Raw genomic sequence first — 27904 nt, forward strand, 5'->3', positions numbered from 1 at the left:
CATTGGTCTGATATGGGGTGGCCTATATAGGGTGTGGCCAGGGTTTGCTTCGGGTGGTCTTAGTTGGTTGGTGTGTGGCTGGTGATGCTGTGGTGTGGGTGTAGGTCCTCTTGGCATGGGTTCCCTTGGTACAGGTCCTTCGGGAGGGGGTCTTGCAGGTCTGGGAGGGTGTCTCACTGGTCTGGGCGGGGTGTCCATTGCTCTGTTGCTCCTGTGTGAGGTGTTGGGGCTACGGTTGAGGATGACGTCCTTCAGGAGCGTGCCAACGTCCTTCAGGGTCCTGGCAAAAGTTGGGATTGCTGCCTTGTGGAGGTGGATCTGGTCATAAAGGCTGTTAAAGTCCAGGGTGGAGTGGTGGGCCAGGTATACATTTAGGTTTTGAGGCACAGTCTTGCGAAATGCTTGCATTCACCCGCTGTATGGTGGCAGGGTGAAAGTCTTTTAGTGGTAGCAGGGTGGAGATAAACACTTGTGCATTGGGGTGAGTGGAAGAAGTTTTTTCAATCACTCCCAGCCTTGCTGGCTTGTCTGGGGGAGTGTCCTGCTCTCTGTCACACCTCAGCTTTCTGACCTCGTCCTTCAATGCCATGTGTGCCTCTTTAAGTTATCTCACCTCAGTCCGTAGAGCAGCCAGCTCTCTCAGACAGCCGTCCATCTCCACATTCTGCCCTCCGGGTCTTGTTGTGCTGGTCTGTTTTGTGGGTTCTTCTGTCTGGATTGTGTGGACCAGCTCTCTGAGCTCCAACATGTCTCTCTCCAGCTCTGTGAATTTATCCCTCTCAATGATGGAGGACCAGTGCAGTTGTGGGACCTGGGTGTGTTCAGTGCTGGAGGGGTGACACTATTCTCATCTGCGGGACAGTTTGAAGAGGTGTGATCAGACACTCAGGATGGGGGAGTCGTCACAGGGAGAGAGATTTTCCTGCTGTGCTCTCTCTTTGATCCCATAAAAGTCCTGCATGATGCCATGCACCATTACTGTCCCAGACTTGTACACGTTGACAGACATTGTTTCAATTTCCTCAATGTCAAGTTTTCTGAGTTTCCACCCTTGGCCAATACACTCTCTCTTGGGGTAGTGTGCTCTTACAGCACTGTGCCATGCCAGGGGATGGTCTGTGTGGGAAATTAAGTTGCTTACGTTCCCCTCTTTGTAGCAGTCAGCAAATAATGTTTCTGGGTTGTCCTTGAGGAGCTTTTTTTATACTTATTCCTTGCAGTGTTATTTTTATTATACATGGGGTACTGTATTGTAATGACCTCTGGACAGGGATAAGCCATTGGGGCTTCAAAGGCCTCTAAATTTGGGTGGGGGGAGCTGTGAAACTCTCCTGCCATTGTTGGGTTCAAGAGTTTTTACACATCTGGCTTCAAACCTCAGTGCTAATTGAAGGTGCCGACAGGTCTGTTCTGTCCTAGCATTTTGGTAGCTTAGTATACTTATTTACTTAACTTTATATAACAAAATTACCTAGAGATTGTCTTTTACTTTTTGGCTTCAGAAGTAGCTTCAGACTGAATATTACTCACTGAGTTTTGTGTTGGATGGTATTTCCAGGTTCCACTGTGTTTCTTCTGCAGGTTTTGGTTTGTTAGAAGTTTTTTCTTGATAGTCCCTGCTCTCAGTCTCTGCCCCCCCTGTCTCCCCCTCTCTCTGTCTCTCTAATCTCTCTCTTGCTCGCATTCTCTGTCTCTACCCTTTCTCTCTCCCCCTTTCTCTCTCTCTAATATCTCTCTTGCTCGTTCTGTCTCTCTTCCCTCTCTCTGCTTCTTCCCCCTCTCTCATCTCTTTGTCTCCCCCCTCTCTGTCTTCCCCCCTCTCTGTCTCTCCCCCCTCTCTCTGTCTCTCTAATCCCTCTCTTGCTCTCATTCTGTCTCTCCCCTTTCTCTCTCTCTCTCTCTCGCTCTCTCTCTCTCTCTCTCTCTCTCTCTCTCATCTCTCGCTTGCTCTCTCTGTGTCTCACCCCATCTCTGTCTGTCTTCAGGTAAGGACATCCTGAGGGAGACCATAAAGTTCATGTACACAGACTGGGCCGACAGGGACAACATAGACATGAGGAGGAAGACCCTGCTGGCACTGTTCACAGATCACCAGTGGGTGGCGCCAGCTGTGGCCACAGCCAAGCTGCACGCTGAGTTCCAGTCTCCTGTCTACTTCTACACCTTCCACCACCACTGCCAGACAGAGGCCCGGCCAGAGTGGGCGGACGCGGCCCACGGGGATGAGCTACCCTACGTGTTTGGGGTCCCCATGGTGGGAGCCACAGACCTGTTCCCCTGTAACTTCTCGAAGAATGACGTCATGCTCAGTGCTGTGGTCATGACCTACTGGACCAACTTTGCCAAGACCGGGTCAGTACTGAACCTAGACAGGACCTAGACACAGCACTGAGATATCAAATTAGAAACATGCTCTATCAGATGCATACAGTACATGCTCAATTATTTTGATCATCTTTCTTTCTTTCTTTCTTTCCTTCCTTCCTTCCTTCCTTCCTTCCTTCCTTCCTTCCTTCCTTCCTTCCTTCCTTCCTTCCTTCCTTCCTTCCTTCCTTCCTTCCTTCCTTCCTTCCTTCCTTCCTTCCTTCCTTCCTTCCTTCCTTCCTTCTCTCTCTTGTTCTCTTTTTTTCCATCAGGGATCCCAACCTGCCTGTCCCTCAGGACACTAAGTTCATCCACACCAAGCCCAACCGCTTTGAGGAGGTCATCTGGACCAAGTTCAGCTCCAAGGACAAGCAGTACCTTCACATTGGCCTGAAGCCCCGCGTCAGGGACAACTACCGGGCCAACAAGGTGGCCTTCTGGCTGGAGCTGGTGCCTCACCTGCACTCCCTGCATGAGGACATCAACCCCATCACCACCCGCCTGCCACCTGGAGGAGGAGGTCCCCGCGTCCACCGGCCTGGCCCCCCTGGGGCACGCTCCACCCGCCACCCTGTCATCTCCACCAACCCCTCTGAACCCGAGCCAGACCCCTCAGAGCCGCCCCGCCGCAACCCGTTCCCTGACGAGATAAGGGACTACTCCACGGAGCTGAGTGTGACTGTGGCTGTGGGCGCCTCGCTGCTCTTCCTCAACGTGCTGGCCTTCGCAGCGCTCTACTACAAACGGGACAAGCGCCACGAGCTGCTGCAGAGACGCCACCGCCGCTTGTCCCCCCAGCGTGGCATGGGCACCACCATGGGCTTGGGCATGGGAGCCCCGTCCCACAATGACCTGGCATTGAGCCAGGAGGAGGAGCTCATGTCCCTGCAGATGAAGCAGCAGAGAGTAGAGATGGAGCATGGTATCGGCACGCCCCTCCCTTCCCGCGGTCTCCATGGCGACCTGGAGCCGCTGCGGGCACAGGTGGGCCCGCCGGACTACACGCTAGCGCTGCGGCGGGCACCGGAGGACGTGCCGCTGATGACGGCAAACACCATCACCATGATGCCCAGCACCATCAGCGGCATGCAGCCCCTCCACCCCTTCAACACCTACCCCCCCGCCCCGGCACCCTCCACCACCCCCACCCCTGGACACAGCAACAACGCCCTGCCACACCAACACTCCACCACCCGCGTATAGGACCAGGCATAACCTCTGGATCAGCAGAGATACAAATAAACACCACACAGACTGGTCCTCTCCTCCTTCTTCTCTCTCTTACTGGGGTTATCCTCTCTTCTTTTTCTGTGTTGCTTTTTTCTCTTTCTCCGTGTCATTCTGTTCTCTGTCAATCTCCCCATGAGGCTGTGTTATCGCCCCCTACTGTTGGGATGCATGGCTCAGTCTGACTCAGGCTGTGGGCTGCTGGGACAAAGACTATCATTACCCAACTAACACATCTCTATCACACATCTTCCAACCTGTTCATATGTCTGTACAATCTGGGTGTTTCACTCTCTCTCTCTATTTCACTCTCTATCTTCCTCTCTCTCTCTCAACCAATATTACTGTTCTTCTTCTCTCTGCCTCCCACTCACTTTTCTCCACGTCTGTTCCTATAGCTCTTGATCACAACGTTCACACATTCCTCCCAATCTCATTTTCATCCTATTTCTCTCTTGCGCAAACCACTTCAGGACTCCGTTTTTTCCTCTTTGGAGTCTTTTATACAAACACATAAATGTAAATTATGTATTATTGATAAATTGTAAGGATATGAATGAAAAAGGTGAGATTCTGATATCTCGTTTTTACCAGCATTCTTGGTGCCAAGTACTGTGATAACGCTCCTCTTTCAATGGGGTCCAATGGACCACCTGGAGAGGCCCATCCTGACTTGATCTTACACAAGGAATTACCATAATCAAAAAAGTGCCAGACGTTTCATCTTTCTTTTTGATCTTTTGCAATTTCTTTTTGTTTTTATTGCATTCAGTGTTGCACCTTGGCTGGGCTTTACTCAAGGGGGAAAATATTAAATATATCCATGTAAAAAACATAAAGAGAATATTAACTGGTTTGCTGTCTGGGATCTTCTGCATGATTTTTATTTTCTAAATGGAGGATGGACATCAGAGTGGATATCTTGAATTTTTCCTTTTTATTTCAAGGTTTGGCCTTGTTTTTTTTATTGTTTTTTTTTTCTTTCTTGAAAAGTACTTTCTTTTTGTTTTTTACGTCAGCTGAACTTCGTGCACAAGAAAACTATCTTCTATTCTGTAGATACTTCAAAAAGGCTTTCAAGAGATGAATATTGACTATGATTATAACAAGGACAACAAATATGTCCTTTATTTTTTCATTTCTTATCACTGAGGCTGTTCCACAAGCACCTGCCACCCTGAAAGACTGATGGAAGCCCCCTCTCTCTCTCCCTCATTTTATTTCTCTCTTTCTCTCATTACTTTAGCTGTGGAGTGTTGCACGGTCAACTGAAGAAAAAACATTGTTGGACTTTACCACTCCATCAGCTTGCAGTGTTTGTCCATGATAGGCTAATACTTGTTTTTGAATGGTGAAAATGTCATACTTCACGTGGATTGCCTCAATGATAAAAATTGATAGAATTCTACACATTTTCCCAGGAATAAAGGGTTGTCTCTGAACAATTATCTTCGTTTGAAGCACTCTCATCCTCTCCTCAGTGGACTTTTAGCTACGTGCTTCAGGTTTTTGGAGACTGGGTATGACACTGTCTTTTCAAATCCTCTTCTGTTGTTCTGAGATTCTCTGTGTTGCTGAGGGGAGAGGGTGCAGGGGGTATGAGGGGGGGCTCAGACAGACTGACTGACATACTGTAGGTCAAAGGTGAAAAGCCTTGTACGCACGTTTTAGATCTTTCAACCGCACAACTGAACACAGGGACACAATGAACTCTGAACATTCATGAAAAAAAACTGTTACAGAGCGGATGTTGAGACAAAATAAGAAAAACCTTGACATCAAAACCAACAACGACGATGGAGAGATGAGTCTTCAGCAGAAGCCTGATATGTCTCCGATGCACTGAGGATGTGTTCAATATCTTGAGTAGAAAAAACATTTGATAAACATTACTCACATATATACAGAAAAAAACAAATCTGGCAGGATGGAGTTCCCCATGTTTTTCCTGTTCTGTTTCCTGTCTTGTTTTGGGATGATGATGATCACACTGGGGTTAGACTGGCATCTGTCACAGGGGCCGGGACTCAGAAAAATGAACAAAACACACACCATGGAAAACAAACTGTACATTTTTTTAAGTGTAAGAGAACAAACTGGTATTTGTAAATATTATGTTTATGGGTTGGTTTATGAGTGAACGGTCAAATCTTTCCTTTGTGACAACAGGTGCAAGTTCAGACGGCTGATCCGTTGTTGTTTGATTCTCTTTATTTCTTAGATTTTCAAGGTCAACGTGCAACAAGTTATGGGAACATGTAGACAGTTATTAACATACATGAATGATCTGTGAACTACATCTAAAATCCTAGCATGATTGAGTTCAACATAATAGCGATAGTGAAGGGGATATGGCTCAGGTTTCTCTAGGGTAGAAAGGACATACTGGACGTGTGTGGGGTTCTGGATGGAGGTGGGCATTACTTGCACAATTGTCAATTGCCACATCAATCATGAAGACAGATTTTGTCTGGATTCATTTAAGATGAGCCTTTTGCATCCGTTAAGTGGCCAAAGATAAGAGCTGCATAAATAGCAGATTTAGAGAGAATAGGGATACAGAGAAAAAGAAAATGGGAGAGTGATCAAGAGCGAGAGACAGAAGGAAAGAAAGAGGAAGGAACTGATGGGGAGTGGTAGAGATAAAGTCATGGTTTGAAACTGTGCTCAACCCAAACCTACAGAACTAGGAAACTTGAATCTTGATGGTGGTGCTGTTGGTACTTGTTAGTGACACTCACTGTCCTGAGATATGACATACAGTATTACCCATAGCTTAGAACAGGTACAGTATGTTGTCAACTCCTTTGTACTCTTTAGTCTTGTTTCAGACTCTGATGGTTGTGGTTGCTTTGCTATCCTTTACTATTATGTCTGCCATGCACACTCTCTGTTTAAGTCATTTTCTGCGAATATCAGCTCACCTGTTTGCTGTCCATTTGAGAGGCCCATGTTTCCAAAAAGGAAAAGTGAAAAAATACAGTATTTTTCTAAAAAAAAAAAAAAAATATGACAGAAATTTGGAAACCAGGGATATGACAGCCAACAGACTGGAAGCACACTCTCACCAAGTTTACACAGTGACACTAAAGTCTGACGTTGGCTCAATGTTACAAAGAAACATTACAAGGATGCAAATCTCTACTTTTCCGAGGTTCACGCTGGGTTGCCCAAAAAGGTTTGCACCTGTTTGTCTCTGTTTTCATTTAGTCTGAAATCAGCACTTACTGGAGGATTAAGACACTGTAAGGAAGCATAACGAACGGGTTTAAAGAATGAAGTTAATATTTCTATTTCATATAGAGGCTATAACAGACTGTATGTTGTGCACCTGAAATGGAGAACATTAAAAATACATTCTTAAACAAATTATCACATTTGCCTCCCTGTTATTGTCTATGAACACACAACATCTAATTATTTAAATTGATAATCTGTGAGTGGTTGCTGATCTGATTAATAATTACCCATGTTGACATACTTTGGTTGGTGTTCTTTTGTGTGTTTTTTGTTTCTGGTGAACATTTGGTCTATATGCACAAATATGAGATGATTTCATGATGATGTCTTTTTCTTTTTATAGCCATAGAGCTGTTCTTTGTGTATGCGGGGTCTAAGTAGGGCAATGATGTCACGGTCTATCCAGCAGAGGGCAACAGAGTGCAGAACTGTATCCAGCAACTGAACTCATTCTCATCTTCAATTCTCTGCCTGCCAGGCCGGAGAGCTGTATGTGCTGCCTGGTGGTGAAATACAATGTCTGCTCTGACCCCAAAGAGAGGGTGAGCCAGAGAAAGGGAGAGAGAGGGGGCATGGAGGGAGGGAGGGGTACAGACAGACAGAGTGCAGAGAGCACACAGTGAGAAGTGATCAATATATTGTCCTGCAGCAAAGTGTACCTGTGGTCTGAATTATAACAGCATTGAGCAAGCATATTACATGAACACACAAACACTGACTTCAGTATGTTAAACCTTAGCATCAATGAGAAACCTATGGTTCAAAGACTAAAAGGGACACACTCATATATGAAAATAGAGATTTATATAAAAACACGTTTAAGACAAGTTTAATGCAAACTGTATAAATAGAACATAATATAAAATTCTTGAATGTAGGACTTTATTTATGATCTTCTATGATGTGTTCTATCTGTAGCTTATTCCACTGCATGCATCAGAGCTCTTTGGCAGTACTGCTAGGTAGAACTTCCGTTTTTTTCTCTCTCACTCATTCATGTTCTCACCAACTCCACCCACAGGGAACTTACTTATCCACCAGTTTTTGTCCGGTCAGCAATCACCTTGTCTACACATTCCATACTTGGTAAGCCATTCAGAGGTTTCAGCAAAAGTCCAATCACCTCATCCTCTCTCTAAACAATGGTCCAATCACAGCCTCTTCTGCCTTTGAGGAAAGCTCCAATCAAGTACTGTTCTGTTGACAGGCAGGTGCGTTGGTGAGCAGCAGGCGAACCTTCCCTCGTAGGAAGTTGGTGTGGACATGGAGCAGCTCAGATAAGGATGACACCTTCCTAGTCACTAAGTCACCTACTGCTGGTGCTGGAGGAAGGGGCAGGTCCTGTTCAATGGATGGGAGGAAGAACAAGGTTTAGTACACAACCCTGGGGGAAAAAAGCACCACTCATCTGTTCTGTGGAAGAGGGTCTATTCCAGGTTCTTCTTGGCCTGCTACTCCATACCAAACTGTATGCAGCCAAATAGAACCCCCATTCTGACACCTTTCCACTAACTTCCACTGCCATACCCGGCCTGCTCAATGCCATCTCAGTCACTGAACTGCCCTAACCTTAAAAGGCACAGGTTTCTGAGAAGAGTGGCACCTCTGACAGAAAAGCAAACAAAGCGCGGCAGTTAGGCGGTGGTACACTGAGGGGAGAGGGCAGAGAGGGCAAGGGAATGTCTGGCTGACTGTACCCATCACAGGCGGCTGATGGCACCTTAATTAGGTAATGGCTGGAACGTGGGAGGACGTGTGTTGGATACCATTACATTCACTCCATTCCAGGCATTGTTTTTAGATGTCCTCCCCGCACCAGCCTCCTTTGGTACCTATGTTCCATGACCTTTCCAAGAACACCTATCTATTCCCAACGAGGCTCTCTGTAGGGGAGGTTCAGTACAGTACAGTACAGTAGAGTATAGTACGTACAAACTGACTCACACATACGGTGTCACGCCCTGATCTGTTTCACATGTCTTTGTGCTTGTCTCCACCCCCCTCCAGGTGTCGCCCATCTTCACCATTATCCCCTGTGTATTTATACCTGTGTTCTCTGTTTGTCTGTTGCCAGTTCGCTTTGTTCGTAGAATCTACCAGCGTTTTGTTTCCCTGCTCCCGCCTGTTTCCTTGCTCCTGTTTTCTAGTTTCCCGGTTCTGACCTTTCTGCCTGTCTTGTCCCTGAGCCTGCCTGTCATCCTGTACCTTTGCCCCACTACTCTTGATTACCGACCTCTGCCTGACCTGACCCTGCGCCCGCTTGCTGTTTTGTACCTTACACCCTTTCTGGATTATTGACCCCTGCCTGCCTTGACCTGTCGTTTGCCTGCCCCTGTTTAATAAGGAATAAACTTTAGTTTCTTCAACACTGTCTGCACGGGGTCATACCTTAAAACGTGATATACGGTAGAAAGAAAACAGAGACACAAAAACATATCTGATAAGTGGGATAGGAGTTTTTCCTGGTTAGGTCATGTGATCAGGAATAACTCTGGGCCTATTGGGGCAAGGAGGTTTTCTTTACCATGTGATCAGACCAGAAACTCTCCTGGCCCTACATAACAAACTGTTCACACCACAGTCCCATCCACTGGCCATGCTGTAGACGAGACACTCACACTCCTCAGTGAGTCACCTGGATGTGGAGGCTGCGCAGCACTTGGCCCAGGCTGTGGATGTTGCTCTTGTTGTTGTCGATGAGGATCTGCACGGCAACACGGCTCACTGACTCCCTCACAGCACCCAGGGCCTGGCCGAACAGAGACATCCCCGACTGGACCTCCAAAGCCTGCTCCCCAGTCTGGGAATACACACATACATGCATTATATACATGCGTACGCTAAAACAAAACTCACAGAATGTCATAATACATCATGAATGTGAATGTAATCCTGTATTAATGGGTACACTGTACAGAAATACATGTATTGGCAGGCAGAGCTCAGTGGACTCAATGGACTCAATGTAAGTTTGTTTGTAAACAATAGGTGTGGCCTAACAGTGAAATGCTTACTTACGGGCCCTTCCCAGCAATGCAGAGAAAGAAAATAGAAAAATAATAGAAAAGTAAAACACGTAATAATAAAATAATAAATGTTGTACAATGAATAATGATAACTTGGCAATATACAAAGGGTACCAGTACCGAGACGATGTGCAGGGGTATGAGATAATTGAGTTAGATATGTACTGTGCATATAACTAGAAAGAAAGTGACAGATAGTAAACAGTAGCAGCGGCGTATGTGATGAGTCAAAAAAGTTTGTGCAAAAAGGGTCAATGCAGATAGTCCGGATAGCTATTTGGTTAACTATTTAGCAGTTTTATGGCTTGGGGGTAGAAGCTGTTCAGGGTCCTGTTGGTTCAAGACTTGGTGCACCAGTCCCGCTTGCTGTGCGGTAGCAGAGAGAACAGTCTATAACTTGGGTGGCTGGAGTCTTTGACAATTTTTAGGGCCTTCCACTGACACCGCCTGGTATAGAGGTCCTGGATGGTAGGGAGCTCGGCCCCAGTAATGTACTGAGCCGTCTGCACTACCCTCTGTAGCGCCTTGCGGTCGGTTGCCAAGTAGTTGCCTTACCAAGCGGTGATGCAGCCAGTCAAGATGCTCTTAATGGTGCAGCTGGGGAACTTTTTGAGGATCTATCCATGTCAAATCGTTTCAGCCTCCTGAGGGGAAAGAGGTGTTGTCGTGCCCTATTCACCACTGTGTTGGTGTTTTTGGACCATGATAGATGTGATGTGGACACAGAGGAACTTGAAGCTCTCGACCCGCTCCGCTACAGCCCTGTCGATGTGAATGGGGGCGAGCTTGGCCCTTCATTTCCTGTAGTCCATGATCAGCTTGTAACAATCGTCTACTTTGTTCTCCTCCTCAGACGAGGAGGAGCATGGATCGGACCAAGATGCGGAGTGGTAAGTATTCATGTTTTAATGGAAAAAAACAAACACTACAAATTACAAAACCCAACAAACGTGACTAACCTGAAACAGTCCTGTGTGGCCCAAACACTGACACAGGAACAAACACCCACAAAACACAAGTGAAACCCAGGCTGCCTTAGTATGACTCTCAATCAGGGACAACGATTCACAGCTGTCTCTGATTGAGAATCATACCAGGCCAAACACAAAATCCCAACATAGAAAATCAAACCTAGACCAACCCACCCAACTCACGCCCTGACCAACTAAAACAAATACATGACAAAGGAAAACAGGTCAGGAACGTGACACAGCTCCATTGGCTTACTGAGGTTGAGGGAGAGGTTCTTGTCCTGCCACACTTCCAGGTCTCTAACCTCCACCCTATAGGCTGTCTCATCGTCGTCAGTGATCAGGCCTACCACCGTTATGTCATCTGCAAACTTAATGATGGTGTTGGAGTCATCCGCGGCCATGCAGGTGAACAGGGACTACAGGAGGGGACTAAGCACACACCCCTGAGGGGTTCCCGTGTTGAGGGTCAGCGTGGCAGCTCTGTTGTTGCTTACCCTCACCACCTGGGGGCGTCCCATCAGGAAGTCCATGATCCAGTTGCAGAGGGATGTGTTCTGTCCCAGGGTCCTTAGCTTAGTGATGAACTTGGAGGGCACCATGATGTTGAACGCTGAGCTGTAGTCAATGAAAAGCATTCTCACATAGGTCAAAAAAAAAAATAGGAGGAAGGGAAGCGCTGCTAAGGTACACAATAGTACATTTTGGTAGACAGAAGGTGTTCTTTGGTAAAAGGGGTAAATTGGTCATCAAAAAGAAAGGAGGACCAAGGAACTCTTCATATAATTAATTCAAATGCCTTTATTTGTATGGCATGTTCAATGGAAACACATTTTAAAAACTTTTGGCTGCATGGCCTTCATCAGGGAGTACTCCATTGAACATGCCATACAAATAAAGGCATTTTAATTAAATATATGAAGAGTTCCTTGGTCCTCCTTTCTTTTTGATTCTCATGTAGGTGTTCCTTTTGTCCATGTGGGAAAGGGCAGTGTGGAATGCAATAGAGATTGCGTCATCTGTGGATCTGTTGAGGCAGTATGTGAATTGGAGTGGGTCCAGGGTGTCTGGGATGATAGTGTTGATGTGAGCCATGACCAGCCTTTCAAAGAATTTCATGGCTACAGATGTGAGTGCTACTGGGCGATAGTCATGTAGACATCTTACCAATATTGGTGCACAATTTCTGCTTAAAATATCAAAGGGCACTCATCAAAAAGCACTCATTTCGTGGAACAACCCAGGTATTGAACTGATAGACAGGTACTCACATCCTTTTTCTCCCAGACTACAAAGTCAACATTTGTCAGAGGAACCACAAATGTGCCTGTCACTCCACACCCTGCCTTGCAACCTCGCTGCAAGAGGGAAGGAAGGCAAGACATATTGACACAGTTAGGGTAAGATGAGACACACCGACAGATCAAACACACTAACAAAGCTGAATTGTCTCCGCACATAATACAGTCTAATAGTATCATCATCCATCTTCTAATGTGACATTTTTCAAACATGAAAAACTAGCTCAGGTCCATCTAGTGATGGTTAGGCCTCAAGCTCACCAGAGCTGTCTCTGTGTCGCGGGCCTCCATGATGAAGCGATCCAGGACGCGGGGGTCACAGATGGGCCTGACAGGAGAAGGGAGGCCTCGTCCTGCCCACTGGAGTACCATCAGCAGTACCACCACCGGCCCTGAGGGGGTTGGGGGGACACACACATCATCAGGCTAATGCTAGAAATGGTGGCTGAGAGCAGTTACAGACTGGCAGCAAATCTGACAATCACATAACAGGAAGTTATGTCAACCAGTTCCAGAGAATAGAGGATCACTGGAGCAGATACACTGTAAATGATGTACAATAATAACTGACTGTTTGGACTGTTTTGACTATTGGATTGGGAAAACCCATTCTGGCAAATACGTTGGCTTCTCTATGAGGTGGGTTATAAAATCTAATTCTGATTTACTTCTGCAGAAGATTTACACAGAAGGGACATCAACCCCCTATGACAACTAAGTCCCAGGTTCACTCTCCCGGATTTATTGACCAATAACTGCAGACAGGTTTGTGGCCATGCACATCATACTAACCCTGAGAAGAACACAAAAGCACAATGTCAGATAAATAATTATGAGGTTATTGTGCTTGTCACTCGTACTGTAATGCATTGTTTCAGAACATAATGATACCTTACTGTATGTCATGGATTTCTGTAGAGGTACAGTTGAAGTCGGAAGTTTACATACACTTAGGTTGGAGTTATTAAAACTTGTTTTTCAACCACTCCACAAATTTCTTGTTAACAAACTATAGTTTTGGCATGTCAGCTAGGACTACTTTGTGCATGACACAAGTAATTTTTTCAACAATTGTTTACAGATTACGTATAATTCACGTATAATTCAGTGTATCACAATTCCAGTGGGTCAGAAGTTACATACACTAAGTTGACTGTGCCTTTAAACAGCTTGGAAAATTCCCAAAAATTATATAATGTATTTAGAAGCTTCTGATAGGCTAATTGACATCATTTGAGTCAATTGGAGGTGTAGCTGTGTATGTATTTCAAGGCCTACCTTCAAACTCAGTGCCTCTTTGCTTGACATCATGGGAAAATCAAAAGAAACCAGCCAAGTTTTTTTTTTTTTTTTTACAAACGCCTGAAGGTACCACGTTAATCTTTACAAACAATAGTACGCAAGTATAAACTCCATGGGACCATGCAGCCGCCATACCGCTCAGGAAGGAGATGCGTTCTGTCTCCTAGAGATGAACATACTTTTGTGTGCGAAAAGTGCAAATCAATCCTAGAACAACAGCAAAGGACCTTGTGAAGATGCTGGAGGAAACAGGTAAAAAAGTATCTATATCCACAGTAAAACGAGTCCTATATCGCCATAACCTGAAAGGCTGCTCAGCAAGGAAGAAGCCACTGTTTGGCTATAATGACTATCGTTATGTTTGGAGGAAAAATGGGGAGGCTTGCAAGCCAAAGAACACCATCCCAACCGTGAAGCACGGGGGTGGCAGCATCATGTTGTGGGGGTGCTTTGCTGCAGGAGGGACTGGTGCACTTCACAAAATAAATGTCATCATGAGGAAGGAAAATGATGTGGATATATTGAAGCAACATCTTAAGACATCAGTCAGGAAATTAAAGCTTGGCCGCAAATGAGTCTTCCAAATGGACAATGATCCCAAGCATACTTCCAAAGTTGTGACAAAATGGCTTAAGGACAACAAAGTCAAGGTATTGGAGTCGCCATCACAAAGCCTGACCTCAATCCTATAGAAAATTTGTGGGCAGAACTGAAAAAGCATGTGCGAGCAAGGGGGCCAACAAACCTGACTCAGTTACACCAGCTCTGTCAGGAGGAATGGGCCAAAATTCACCCAATTTATTTTGGGAAGCTTGTTGAAGGCTACTCGAAATGTTTGACCCAAGTTAAACAATTTAAAGGCAATGCTACCAAATACTAATTGAGTATATGTACACTTCTGACCCACTGGGAATGTGATGAAAGAAATCAAAGCTGAAATAAATAATTCTCTCTACTATTATTCTGACATTTCACATTCTTAAAATAAAGTGGTGATCCTAACAGACCTAAGACAGGGAATTTTTACTAGGTTTAAATGTCAGGAATTGTGAAAAACGGTGTTTCAATGTATTTGGCTAAGGTGTATGTAAACCTCCGACTTCAACTGTATATAGGCCTAGTATATGTCAATTTATGCTAATTTATGCCATTGTTGGTAAATCTAGTGAAGAAATTGAGGCCAAGTGGTTTCTATTTTGCGTTCTAATGCAAAGTCTCATTGGAAAGGTAGATTGTCCTCGTTGTCCTGCAAATATTGGAGTGACTGCTGTACACACCTTTTCTATTCATATACTGTCCATACGGTCTATATACACCATATACACTCCATTATATATAATTGTATTCAGGACTCTGACATTGTTCTTTCTGATATTGCTCTTTCTGTTATATACTGTATATATATATATATATATATGTGCATTGTTATGTAATGCTAGATATTACTGCACTGTTGGAGCTAGAAAACACAAGCATTTCTCTACACCTGCAATAACGTCTGCAAATCTGTGTAAACGCCCAATAAACTTTGATTTGATTTGACAGTAGACATGGCACCCCCATGCTTACTTTACGCACCAGAGAGGTCGTTCCGGGCATAGTTCTATTCCTCACCCATTGACTACATACAGCAACTCCTTGACGTTTAAATTCTGAAAATCATAACGATACCATCGAAGGCACCGTAGGCACGACCCTCTGAAAATATAATTTGGAAACTTTCAAACATGCGTTTGGAACTTTGCGCACAGAAGTTGATGGATAGACCTAATCTCCTTAACATGTTTGCTTCAGTATTACCGTATATTACAAAAACAGTATTGTTATCAAATAATGGTGTGCAATATATAATTTACCTGAAATGGAAGACATTCGCAAAATGGTCCAACATTTTTAGAAGGCGCTGCTAAACAAAGTACATGTGCAATATACTCCGTAAAAAAACACTTTCTACGCCGAATTGTCTAGTTTTTAGGCCTACACTATATGAAATTAGCTCGAAATAGGCTTTCTCCACTTGTGTCCTTGCCCCTTGTTCAGAGCGCAATGGAATGCCCCGTGCGCACCAGAGATGAAAGCTCGATGGTCTCTCCGGGAGTGGCTATTTTCATTCTAGGTTAACCGTGTCGTGTTTTGGCAAACTGCCATGTACTTTGATTGATTTATCTTACCACACTGTATGCTGAACATACAAGTACAGGCTGTCATTCTTCAGCGGTCTGTTCTAAATGAGGAGAATGGATGTCATTGATGTACCCAGTAACCCATCCGGATTCACACAGTGATTCGCCCATCTGATGACGTCATAAACGTTTTTGTGATCGTTTCTAGTCTTTCGTAACTGATTTAAGAATGAGGAAATGCCATATTTTACTTTGCAATGGTTGCCATATGCTTTGAATGAACATTGATTCAAATGCCTAATTGATTATTGTGCATAAATATATTTTCTCTGTTGTTTTATTTGTGTGGAAAATAATTTATCACAGATAGGCCTATAGAGTCTATAAATATACAGGTATATACCAGGCGCCTTAGGGGGGAAGAATTGGTGTAAGTTGAGCCAAAGGGTTAGTTGGGCTACACCTAGTTTCTAGGAAACCATCAGTGGTGTAAAGTACTTATGTATTTTTGTGAGGAATGTGTACTTTACTTTACTATCAATATTTTTTACAACTTTTTACTTTTATACTTTTTCCTCCATACATTTTCCCTGACACCCAAAGTACTAGTTACATTTAGGTTTTGCTTAGCAGGTCAGGAAAAAGGTCCAATTCACACACTTAACAATAGAACATCCCTGATCATCCCCACTGCCTCTGATCTGGTGGACTCACTAAACGCAATAAATTACATTATGTAAATTATGTCTAAATGTCTAAATGTTGGAGTGTGCCCATGGCAACAAAAAAATAGGAACATTGTGCCATCTTGGTTTGCTTAATGTAAGGAATTTGAAATAATTTGTACTTTTACCTTTGATACCTTTTACCTTTCTTTGATAGGGTAAGTGATATTGAACAGAGATATCTATATCTGAATGTAGGCATGTGACATAGGGTGGACTTTAGCTTTCCTATTTAACTGAATTTTCACAGATCTATGCTTGCTTTCACCAATGACTGGCCTTAATAATTGCTGATTGCATGTGTGTACTTTGACTCTGAGATTTGCGGTGCTTAGAGGAATTCACTTTTTTGTATGATCCTCCTGTAATTGGAGGATCCCTAAACTACTCTCTCTTTCATTGCAGTTCACGCCCTCTGCCTCCTTTTTAACCTTTGGTGCACCTGTGTTTGGGTCAAGTACGTCCGAGGCGCTGGAGTGCAAGATACAAGTTGTCGTCCAAACTACAAAGGTCTGAACTACAGAGCTCTGGTTGGAGCTAGCACGTAGTGGCATCCGTCCTAAAAATAGTTTGGGTTGTCGGCTGTCGTTTTTTATTTTGTAGTTCTTGCTCCAAGAGGGGTGTGTATCATCATCATATGTATCATTGACTGTGGTTATTTATACTGGCAAAGTTTAAACAGAATATGGCCAGTTGGTTTGGAATGTTGTAACTGAAAGATCTTTGTAATAAAATGATATTGTTGATATAGTTTTGCCTGGTCCATTGTATTGCTCATGACCCAATCCAATAGGTGGCCTGTCATCACAAACCTGTGTGTCTTATGGTGCTTTCAAGACAACTGGGAACCCTGAAAAAACAAGGTCGAATCAGTCAGTGATCTTGAGGTCGGAAAGTCAGAGCTCTAGAAAGAGGCCTGAGTTCCCGACTTGGAATTCTGAGTTGGATGTCCGTTAAAAACGAATTTTCACAGTCGGAGCTCCTTTTTTTTTCTTCGAGTTCCCAGTTGTCTTGAATGCACTGAAGTCGGAAGTCAGAGATTTCCCAGTTACGAGTTACGAGTTCTCAGTTGTTTTGAACGCAGCATTTCACTGGTTGAAGTGTTCCCTGTATTAAACAGAAACTGGCGTAGTCTGGTAATTGAGCCATTTTAGTCACAGACCCTCCCTGCCAGGGTGTGACGCATACATTTAAGATATACAATATACCACACCCCCATTCCATGAATTAAACTTTGACCTACCATCGCCCACTGTCACAGGACACCACACCAACTTACCCCAAGGTGGCTCAATTTACCCTGTCCCTATGCTCAACTTACCTCATACCCGGGGTAAATTGTGCCAAGAGACAACTTCTTTGGGGCACGGTATGTTTTCAGAACTGTTATGTTTACATGAATTCTGATTATTTCCAGGGATACCCAACATCCTGAAATATATGTAGATATCTTTGTTAGAAATAATACTATATTTCCCTTGATGTAGTGATGCTGAAAGTAAAAAAATGGCTCAATATACCACACTCTCCTAATCCAGGAGTGAAAATTGGCTATAGGTGTAGCATATGTCTTTTTATTGTTTGGGGGTGACCTGCAGTTGTAAAAATAGAGACCTATTCATATAGCTTTAGGGATTTTTTTAGACGCAAAAAGATTGCATGTGCCAATAAGGACAGAGGAACCAAATACGAACTACTTAGCAATGAAAAAAATGAGAAGCATCTAAAATCCTTTTGTCCGGTCAATGCTGCCAACGGGATGCATTTAAAACCCCTTCCTGTCCACTGACCTACATTCTTGGTTCTGGTTCCTAAAGTGAATGAAGTTACATAGTTGTGTCAGTCTACTTGCATTTATTGACAGTAAAATGTAGACAAAATACAGGTCAAGTTTCTTTTATCCCCCCCCCCCCCAAAAAAGAAAATTACCACAGAAGTAGTGGATTGCAGGTAGCCTAGTGGTTAAGAGCTTTGGGCCAGTAACTACAATGTAAACGTAGAAGTTTGACAGAAGCTCCCTCTAGTGTATGTATGAATAAATACATCCACACCATATACCATTTGATCCCACAATACTAAAACCTTGCTTTTATGTCCGTCACCATTACAGCTATAGACAAAACGTTTTCTAGTATGGCTACATGTCATCAGGCACACAGTCATTGTAGAAGATCTGGTAGTTCTTGTCCACGTCCATCCGTCCCTTCAGAAACGTCTCTAGGGTCTTGATAGGCACCTCCACCACAGCATTGTTGACCCTATTATTCAGACCATAGGCCCCAAACACAGGAAAGCGGTAGCGCTCTAGGTAGGGGGCATTGTGGTCGTAGTCTGGACAGCAGTAGGCCGTCCACATGTACTCTGGGATGCCCACACGGTCCTGGTTGTCTCGCCGAATCATGTTCCCGGCCGAGGTAACTCCCGTGATGACATAGGCATTGCCGCGGCAGTAGTTGTTGAGGCGTCGTCTGATACGGTCCTCGTGCTGGGCCCAGGGGCCAGTGTTGAACTCTCTGATCTGAGGCACCACGTTGGACAGGGTGTAGGTGGCTGCCTTGTCGAGAGGCTCCAACTGGTGCTGGTCTGGGTTCAGTTGGCCACGCACATACTGGGGCACGTCTGTAAAGTCCTCCAGCACCGCCTGACTCTCCATGAGACGCATGTGCATCTGAGCCGGCTGTGGGTAGACCTCCATATTACTGCTGGATTTACTGGAGGCCAGCTAGAAAGAGAGAGAGAGATTATCTTTAAATTATAACCTACTTTTGTGATTAGGTGAAATTAAAGAGCTCTATATTTATTGCGGTAATCCATGCTATTACTAAAGGAAGATAAAACAAAGGCTCACTCATTCTCTGATCAAGACAGTGAGCTTTAGTTTTTGAATATCGTTCAAGTCCATATCTAAGGTACCATAATAGTCTCCTTCATATGAGAACGTAATTGTAGTTACAGACATGTGAATTCTCACACTGGGAAAAAAACACAGTTGTTACAATGATTAACTTCCCTTACCTTCCCTCTGTCCTCAGACCTCAACTCACCTGTGGTTCGTACATCCAGGGCTGGTCCATGCTCTTCTCACCGTCAGACCGTTTGAAGGTGTAGGCAGAGTAGAGGGGCATGTGTCTGCGGGGGTCATAGAGGGTGACGAATCGGGGGTTGTCCTCCAGGATCTGGCAGATCTTCTTCAGGTTGCTGCCCGCCAGGTAGCCCCGTGGTGGTATGCCCATGTACATATAGTCCTTACAGTGCTCCACATGGTCAAAGTCCTCCACCACACCACACCAGGCCCAGGGCACCCACAGGAACATACTCAGAATAGCATACCAAGACAGCCGCCAAGTTGACCTCATGCTCTAAAGAAATATCCCTGTATTTAATACTGCTCTGATACCTTCACACTCCTCTGTCACTGATTCTGCAGTCTGTCAGTCTCATCAGGATTTAGCAGTCTGTCAGTGTTAGCGTTACTTTCACTAAAATTATTAATGGCTCTTTCCCATGCAAAGCAATGTTACAGGATTGGCCGGGACTCACCTGTAAGCCTGATGCTCCCAGTTCTAACCATTCCCACATCCAGTGGGGAAACTTATACGAGTCACATGTTCAAAAGCACTGAGAACTATAGGCGCCTAATAAGGAGAGGCCTTTCTCATCATCAAATAAAATCAAGTTTAATTTGTTTACAGCAGGTATAAAAGGTGCATCGAAATAATTATGCGCTAGCTCCCTCAACAATGCAGTACATTAATCAATAACAATAAAAGTCAAGTCAAGTAAAAAAGAACAAGTAATAAAAGTAATAGAAGATATGAGTGGCTCTAGTTTATGAGAAAGTTCATGTAAAAATTGCTATACAGCATCCACTCAGACACCATTCATTCAAATTCACCCATGCGCACAAACACTTAGTTTAATGACCACACAGCTCAACATGTTCTGAGAGGATGGTTGGGCTGTCTGAGCTATGGGCACATTTTGGAGGACGATTTTTAATGTGTCAATCAGAGTAATCTGAGAGGTAAATTAATTATGAGGCATAAATTAGAGCCAAGTCACATGGTAAGGAAAAAAAACTGTCCTAAAAGTGTGCAGGACCTTCTCTTTGGAAACAGTAGTTTTGGATTAGTTCATGGAGTAAAGGGAAAACATACGACCTGATACATAATGTTCCTGTACTCTGATGCTAACTATCACTAACCTGAACAGGTTATACATAATAACACAGTAATAACCATAATAAAGCTACTATGATTGGAGAATGGGGACTGTAAACCCAAAACATGTATGAAAAGATGTGTTCATAACTGTAATAATACGTTTTTCATAATTGTGACCTGAAATGTTGGTTTTATACTGTAGCATTCTGTGTGACTGGTTGAAACAGTAAAACATGACACCTGTCAGAGAACTAATTTGTTTTATTCAAAGAAGATACACTCTTTACAGGCTTTGATGGTATAGTCCATTTTACAACCACTTCCAACTATGAGCAGATAACACCTCCCCAAGAATGGTTGACACACTAAACCATTGTATTTGAATGCCACTGAGCTGTTTTATAAGGGGACAGATAAAGGCAAAGCCAATTGCAGTTAAAAAGAGTGCTACAAATACAGAAAATAGAGGGACAATTAGCCTACGCGACAACAGAAGTCAATTGGAAGGACAATTAGGCTACGCTACAACAGAATTAATTTGGAGGGACAATTAGCTTACGTTACAACATAAGTAATTTGAAGGGACAATTACCCTACGCTACAACAGAAGTAATTTGCAAAGCAGATCTTAGATAATAAAAGCATATCCAAAGCATGACAAAATGCTATGAATGTTCTGTTACAAGTACAAAACTTTTAACAAACTGCCAGTGTACATCATATTTAATCATTATAAAAACTACTAGCGCACTGAGCATACACATTTAAGATACACAGAGCACACAGAGTAGGTGTGTATGGTAGCTGCTGGGGAGCTTTTAGATGGTGTGGTGGAGGTACAGAGGGAGGGGAGAGGGGGAGATGCAGTTGTCATAGAAGAGCTGCAGGTTCTGGTCCACGTCCATCCGGGTCTTCAGGAAGTTCTCCAAGTCCTGGACAGTTATCTCGTGGACTGTGTTGCCCTCCTTGGCGTTCTTGGCCAGGGCAGCCTGGGAGGGGAAGCGGATGCGGACATCGTGGGGGGCGTTGCGGTCATAGTCAGTGCAGCAGTAGGCAGTCCACACGTCCTCAGGGATGGCTACGCGGTCCTGGTTGTTCCGGCGAATCATGTGACCTGTAGTGGTCACCCCTGTGACGATGAAGGCGGTGCCACGGCAGTAGTTGTTGAGGCGGACACGGATGCGCTCCTCATGCTCACGCCACGGCCCAATGTTGAACTCTCTGATCTCTGGCACCACGTTGGTCAGGGTGTAAGTGGAGGCACGGTCATGAGGGTCAGACTGATGCTGGTCTGGGTTCAGGTGGCCACGTTCATACAGTACCACGTCAGAGTAGTCATCCAGCACTGCCTGGCTGTCCTCAAACTTCATGTGCAGGTAGCCGGTAGGGAAGGGGAGCATGTTTCCATTGCCATCAACCTCTGCCAGCTGGAGAGAGAGGGGAGAAGGATCAGCATATCACTCACACGATTGTAGACTACATAGTAACAAAGGGAAAGCAGCTATACACTGTTCAATGAAGGGCTATGATAAATCAGTTAACAGCTATAACATTTCAACTCCTGTCACTGCAAAATAGGGACTTAACATTACCATCATTTTCAGATAGAAAACACGTATAACATAACATTTAAGACTCACAACAACAGCAAAAATGCATTTGACTGACCTGTGGCTCATACATCCAGGGGTAGTCCACGCGCCGGTCTCCCTCTGTCTTCTTGAAGGAGTAGGCTGAGTAGACGGGGATTCGTTTCTGAGGGTCGTACAGGGTCACGAAGCGTGGCTTGTCTGCATAGCGCTGACAGATCTTCTTCAGTTTGGCATCAATGATTCCCCGTGGTGGGGTTCCCATGTATAAGGAATCCTTGCATCGTTCTACATGGTTGAAGTCCTCAACCACAGTGGCCGGAGCTCTAGGTGCACTATGGAAAAGGGAGAACACCAACACCAAACAGCCCGGAGAGAATTGCATGGCTCTTACCAGAACGACTGCAGGAGAGTGAAATGAAAGACCAGGTGTAGAGTTAGAATTTAAATGCCACAGACCAGATATGCAAAGTGAGTAAAATAATGTGACAGAGGGATCTGCTATCCAACCAATTTGTGTTGTGAGTGAATAACAAGAATAGGCGTTGGTCTGTTCCCTATTGTCCAATCAGCAAAGCCTTATGCGAATTTACTGTAACTTTTACAGCTGAAAATATAAGAACATAAGTGGTGAAGGAATAATAGAATATAGCAGTAGTACCCTAACATACAAGGAGGCCAGGTCACTTTAACCTCTAGCAGAGAAGCAACCCACACACAAAGCCCAACGCAGACAAGGACACAGTAATAAATGTCAGCCTGAGTGACTATCCCCACTGCTACCATCAATCTAGCAATTTAGGGGGAACTTTAAGAGGAACAGCCTGAGCAGGACTTGACCAAGCATAAAGGCCATAAAGACCTTGTTAAATCAAATCAAATCAAATTGTATTTGTCACATGCTTCATAAACAACAGGTGTAGACTAACAGTGAAACGCTTACTTCTCAACAATGCAGAGAGAAAGAAAAATAAATACACAATGAGTAACGATAACCTGGCTATGTACACGGGGTACCAGTACCGAGTAGATGTGCAGGGATATGAGGTAATTGAGGTAGATATGTACATATAGGTAGGGATAAAGTGACTAGGCAACAGGATAGATAATAAACAGTAGCAGCAGCCTATTTGATGAGTCAAAAGAGTTAAAGCAAAAAAGGTCAATGCAGATAGTCCTGGTAGCTATTGAACTAACTATTTAGCAGGAACCCGGCCCGGATATACTGGGCCGTCCGCACTACACTCTGTAGCGCCTTGCGGTCAGATGCCAAGTAGTTGCCATACCAAGCGGTGATGCAGCCGGTCAAGATGCTCTCAATGGTGCAGCTGTATAACTTTTTAAAGATCTAAGGTCCCATGCCAAATCTTTTCAGCCTCCTGAGGGAGAAGAGGCGTTGTTGTGCCATCTTCACCACTGTGTTGGTGTGCGTGGATCATGATAAATCCTTAGTGATGTGGATACTGAGGAACTTGAAGATCTTGACCCCCTCCACGACAGCCCCATCGATGTGGATGGGGGCATGCTCTGCCCTCTGTTTCCTGTAGTCCACCAGCTCCTTTGTCTTGCTGACGTTGGAGAGAGGTTGTTGTCCAGGCACTACACTGCCAGGTTACTGACCTCCTCCCTATAGGCTGTCTCATCATCGTCAGTGAACAGGCCAACCACCGTCGTGTCGTCTGCAAACTTAATGATGGTGTTGGAGTTGTGAGCGGCCACGCGGTTGTGGGTGAACAGGGAGTACACGAGGGGACTAAGCACCCACCCCTGAGGGCCCCCTATTTTGAGGGTCAGCGTGGCAGATGTGTTGTTGCCTACCCTCAGCACCTGGTGGCAGCCTGTTCAGTCCCAGCTTAGTGAGCTCAGTGTTGTCTTGGCAGAGGAGGTAGTACACTCACTGGGGAGGCTATAGAGCCCCACATAGCCATATAGCTACAACAATCAAAGTCATCATGCTGTTTGTATGTGGCTGCTATGAAAGTGAACTGTGTTTGCATGGGATCAGGGGTGTATTAATTCCGCCGATTCTGTTGAGAAACGTTCTAAACGGAAGTAAACGGAACAAAACGGGGATAAACATACCTGAATTTGTTCAACAGAAACCCTCGTTTCTATTAAACTAATGATTAAAACCTAGATTAGCTAGATGCAGGCAAGAGTGTGCAAGGTGGTATTGAATGTGTCGCTCACTGTCTGTCCCCTTGATTACTCAAAGTTCTCTCGACCTGTGCACCTATATTGTAAACTTTCATTCACAGGCTAGGTTGTAGCAACCTAATGATGACTATAGGGAAATTTGAGTATCATGTAGTAGCCTAAACCTATCTGTCACGCCCTGACCTTAGAGAGACGTTTTATTTCTCTATTTGGTTAGGTCAGTGTGTGATGTGGGGTGGGCATTCTATGTTTTGTATTTCTGTGTGTTTGGCCGAGGATGATTCCCAATCAGAGGCAGCTGTCTATCGTTGTCTCTGATTGGGAATCATACTTAGGCAGCCTGTTTTGCCACCTTAGTTGTGGGTAGTTGTCTTTGTTAGTGGCCTGTATAGCCCTAGTAAGCTCCACGTTTGTTTTTGGTGTGTCTTGTTTTGTTGGCGACATTCTTAATAAAGAAAAATGTACGCTCACCACGCTGCACCTTGGTCCGGTCATTTCCCTGATGATGTTTGTGACACTATCGATGTTACATTGAACTGGGTGAATCGAATATGAATTACAGTCATCCAATATGCTGTAATAAAAATAAGGTCATGCTCATGAAAAAAAATCTTAAACAGCACCGACCACCACTGGTGGACATGTCATAATACACATAAAACCTAGCGATCAACCGCTGAAACAGTTCCAATCGTTTTTTCCGGTATAATTTTTCCCATAGGGGATTTTAGAACCACTTCAAACAAGGTCTGTGTTTCATGTAGACTTTCCCTGGTGTGACATCTCTCTCGGACAAGATGACTTTTATCAATATATTCAGCTCTATTTGCTCTCAAATTCTAAAATTATAATTAGCATCAAAGTAGACATCATGCAGGACTACAAACTCCTGCACGTCATCTCTAGCTGACACCTATGCTAACAGGTATTGTGTAAATGTAAAACTTACTGAAGACAGTTCACATTTAGTGTGTTGTGAAATCTGTTATGAATGTATTGTAATGTTTTAAAAATGGTATATATGCCTTAATTTTACCAGACCCCAGGAAGAGTATTTAGAGTATGGCTAATGGGGATCCATAATAAATACAAATACAAATACAGAATTATCAATTTAAACAAATTTAGCCAATTATTCATTACTAAAGTTAGCTAGTTAATCCAGAGATACCTTTGCCTCGATTCGGCAGTCTCGTCCAGATCATCATGGGATTTGTCATTCTGTGTGATAGCCAGATTAACAGCTAATTAGCATTTCTATTTGGGGGGATAAATACAAGCAAATATATCGATAAAAATCATCTTGTCCAAGAGGGATATACACTGTTATCAAAATGTCACACCAGGGTTAGCCTACACGAAACACACCCTTATTTTAAGTGTTTCGAAAATCCCATATGGAAAACATTAATGGTGTAAAAGTTATTGGAATCATTTCCGTGTTTGACTGCTAAGTTTTATGGGTATTATGACTCATACTGTGGTACTCTATAAACTATAGGATTACGTCACGTTCTAGGCAGTATATCACATTTTCACATATTCTTGAATGCTGCCTTTCATTCAATTCCTTGGATTGTCAAATCCAAGTACGACAGGCCTTGAATTGTCTGTCACCTATCATAAGACCACTCTCATGGAACACTACAATCTACAGAGAGGACCAATTACACTGAGCTGTGTGGAACCCTCCTGTGCAAAGCATTCTGCCATTAACCCTCTTTTTTGTCTTGTCATCTCAGTCTGTCCTCTCTCCTCCACTTATGCTTAAAATGCTGTAAAATGTAAAACCTGCTCTCTAATCTCTCTTTGTGGAGAACAAATGGCCTTCAACATCAGGTGAGTTTCAGTGGCAAGGCAGTGGTAATAGTAGGTTAGCACAAAACCACAGACAGATAACGCACACAAGAACTTCCATGGTATAGACTGGTATCAGAGACAAAGGAGAATGTGTGAGGGAGTGAGTGAGTGAGTGAGTGAGTGAGTGAGTGAGTGAGTGAGTGAGTGAGTGAGTGAGTGAGTGAGTGAGTGAGTGAGTGAGTGAGTGAGTGAGTGAGTGAGTGAGTGAGTGAGTGAGGCTATACATTCGATATATGAGGCGAAAGATCATGATATACGTGTCCTGAGAGAAAAGAAATGGATGAAGCAAACCGCAAGTATTTATGAAAGACAACACAGATCAGATTTACCTCCTTATTCATTACATTACCTTACAGGTCAAGTAAATCACACAACACATAATTTTAAGTATAGTGTCAAGGCATGTGCAGGCCATTATCAGGTTGCACACAGTTATCATAGAAGATCTGAAAGGTCTTGTCCACAAAGGTGACACTCTTGAGGAAGTTATCCAGCTGCTGAACAGATATCTTCACCACCTCAGGCCTCTCTTTCTCATTGAGTCCATGGGCCACTTGGAGCGCTCCTCAAACGGCGCTCCTCAAAGGGCGCGTTGTGGTCGTAGTCGATGCAGCAGTAGGCCTGAACACAAGTAGACGGGGACAGCCACGCGGTCAATGTTGTGGCGACGGATCATGTTCCCGGAAGTGGTGACACCAGTAACCACGAAGGCGGTGCCGCGGCAGTAGTTGTTGAGGCGGTGGCGGATGGTGTGCTCGTGGGTCTTCCAGAGGCCGATGTTGAACTCCCGGACCTGAGGCACCACGTTGGTCAAGGTGTAAGTGGCTGCCTTGTCGTTGTGGCCAGACTGGTGCTCGTCAGGGTTCAGGTGGCCATGCTCAAAGTTCACAGTGTTGGAGTAGTCTTCCAGCACCGCCTGAGCATCCTTAAAACTGCGATGGAGGTCACCTTGAGGAAATGGCTGCATCTCCCCAAAATCAGACACTGTGGAGAGCTGATAGAGAGCTGAGGATTAGTAAGGGAAGCAGAATAGTTGTACTCAAGGAATCACAGCCAGTGGACCCTCATGGAATCTCTCTTTAGATGCACATTCTTAACACAACAGTATATTTCTCACTATTCATTCTATTTGCACAAAGGCCATAGAGTTGTTACTGTAGCCAATGACAGTGAAACTGATTCATTCATCTGTAGGCACGAGCACAAGGCAAGGTTGCAGAGATCCTGTTAGACACAGGAGTCTGTAAAAATACCTGTGGCTCATACATCTAGGGCACATTAACCTTTTTGGTGCCGTCAGAGTGCTTAAAGGTGTAGGCTGAGTAGACGGGAATGTGGCCAAGGGTATCATACAGGGTGACAAAACGTGGCTTGCCGTTGTAGCATTGGCAAATCTTCTTCAGACTTTTATCCTCAAGTCCCAGTGGTGTTGTGCCCATGTACATGCACTCATGACACTCAGGTGAGTAGTTCTCCTGTACCTCTGCCTCCACCATCACCACAACTAGCACCCAGGGCAGCGGCTGAGCTCGCTCAGTGACGCAAGAAACCACGGAGAAAAGTGCTCAAGAAGCGATGCAGTGGAAGCTGTCAGTATACTTGTCTCTGAAATTGAAAGTCTCTCTCTCTGTTTATTTTTTAAATTTTATTTCACCTTTATTTAACCAGGTAGGCCAGTTGAGAACAAGTTCTCATTTACAATAGAAAAAATCTATATACAGTGTGTGCAAATGAGGTAAGATTAGGGAGGTAAGGCAATAAATAGGCCGTAGTGGCGAAAGTAATTACAATTTAGCAATTAAACACTGGAGTGATAGACGTGCAGAAGATGAATGTGCAAGTAGAGATACTGTGGG

General features: G+C 44.3%; 4 protein-coding genes and 1 pseudogene across 6 annotated transcripts in view; 1 reads left to right on the plus strand and 4 right to left on the minus strand.

The window, feature by feature from the left end:
- LOC120021583 (neuroligin-2-like) overlaps nucleotides 1-3567 on the plus strand; it is a 59878-nt gene extending 56311 nt beyond the window's left edge. For both annotated transcript variants that reach the window (XM_038965382.1, XM_038965383.1), the window contains 2 exons: nucleotides 1986-2352; nucleotides 2637-3567. In XM_038965382.1, coding sequence (XP_038821310.1) covers nucleotides 1986-2352; nucleotides 2637-3567 — 1298 coding nt within the window. The remainder of the gene's footprint in view (nucleotides 1-1985; nucleotides 2353-2636) is intronic.
- A 2213-nt stretch (nucleotides 3568-5780) lies between these two features.
- Nucleotides 5781-15527, minus strand: epob (erythropoietin b). Of its 2 annotated transcripts, XM_038965042.1 has the most exons (5): nucleotides 15288-15527; nucleotides 12391-12521; nucleotides 12100-12186; nucleotides 9467-9631; nucleotides 5781-8172 (listed from the first exon to the last, which is right to left on the minus strand). In XM_038965042.1, exons 1-5 carry the CDS (start codon nucleotides 15301-15303, stop codon nucleotides 8017-8019), a joined length of 555 nt encoding a protein of 184 aa, XP_038820970.1. In that variant the 5' UTR covers nucleotides 15304-15527; the 3' UTR covers nucleotides 5781-8016. The 2 variants fall into 2 exon arrangements, with proteins under 2 accessions (XP_038820970.1, XP_038820971.1); XM_038965043.1 differs by lacking the exon at nucleotides 12100-12186 and having other exon boundaries at nucleotides 15288-15526.
- Nucleotides 15528-18416: 2889 nt separating this feature from the next.
- On the minus strand, nucleotides 18417-19593 carry LOC120021029 (endonuclease domain-containing 1 protein-like). Its single transcript, XM_038964684.1, has 2 exons — nucleotides 19324-19593; nucleotides 18417-19001 (listed from the first exon to the last, which is right to left on the minus strand). The coding sequence occupies exons 1-2, from the start codon at nucleotides 19591-19593 to the stop codon at nucleotides 18417-18419; spliced, it is 855 nt and encodes a 284-aa protein (XP_038820612.1).
- Nucleotides 19594-21260: 1667 nt separating this feature from the next.
- On the minus strand, nucleotides 21261-22416 carry LOC120021030 (endonuclease domain-containing 1 protein). Its single transcript, XM_038964685.1, has 2 exons — nucleotides 22111-22416; nucleotides 21261-21869 (listed from the first exon to the last, which is right to left on the minus strand). The coding sequence occupies exons 1-2, from the start codon at nucleotides 22414-22416 to the stop codon at nucleotides 21261-21263; spliced, it is 915 nt and encodes a 304-aa protein (XP_038820613.1).
- A 4027-nt stretch (nucleotides 22417-26443) lies between these two features.
- LOC120021031 lies at nucleotides 26444-27544 on the minus strand (annotated as a pseudogene).
- Nucleotides 27545-27904: the final 360 nt, after the last annotated feature.

Source organism: Salvelinus namaycush, chromosome 26 (genome assembly GCF_016432855.1).
Source record: "Salvelinus namaycush isolate Seneca chromosome 26, SaNama_1.0, whole genome shotgun sequence".
NCBI lineage: Eukaryota > Metazoa > Chordata > Actinopteri > Salmoniformes > Salmonidae > Salvelinus > Salvelinus namaycush.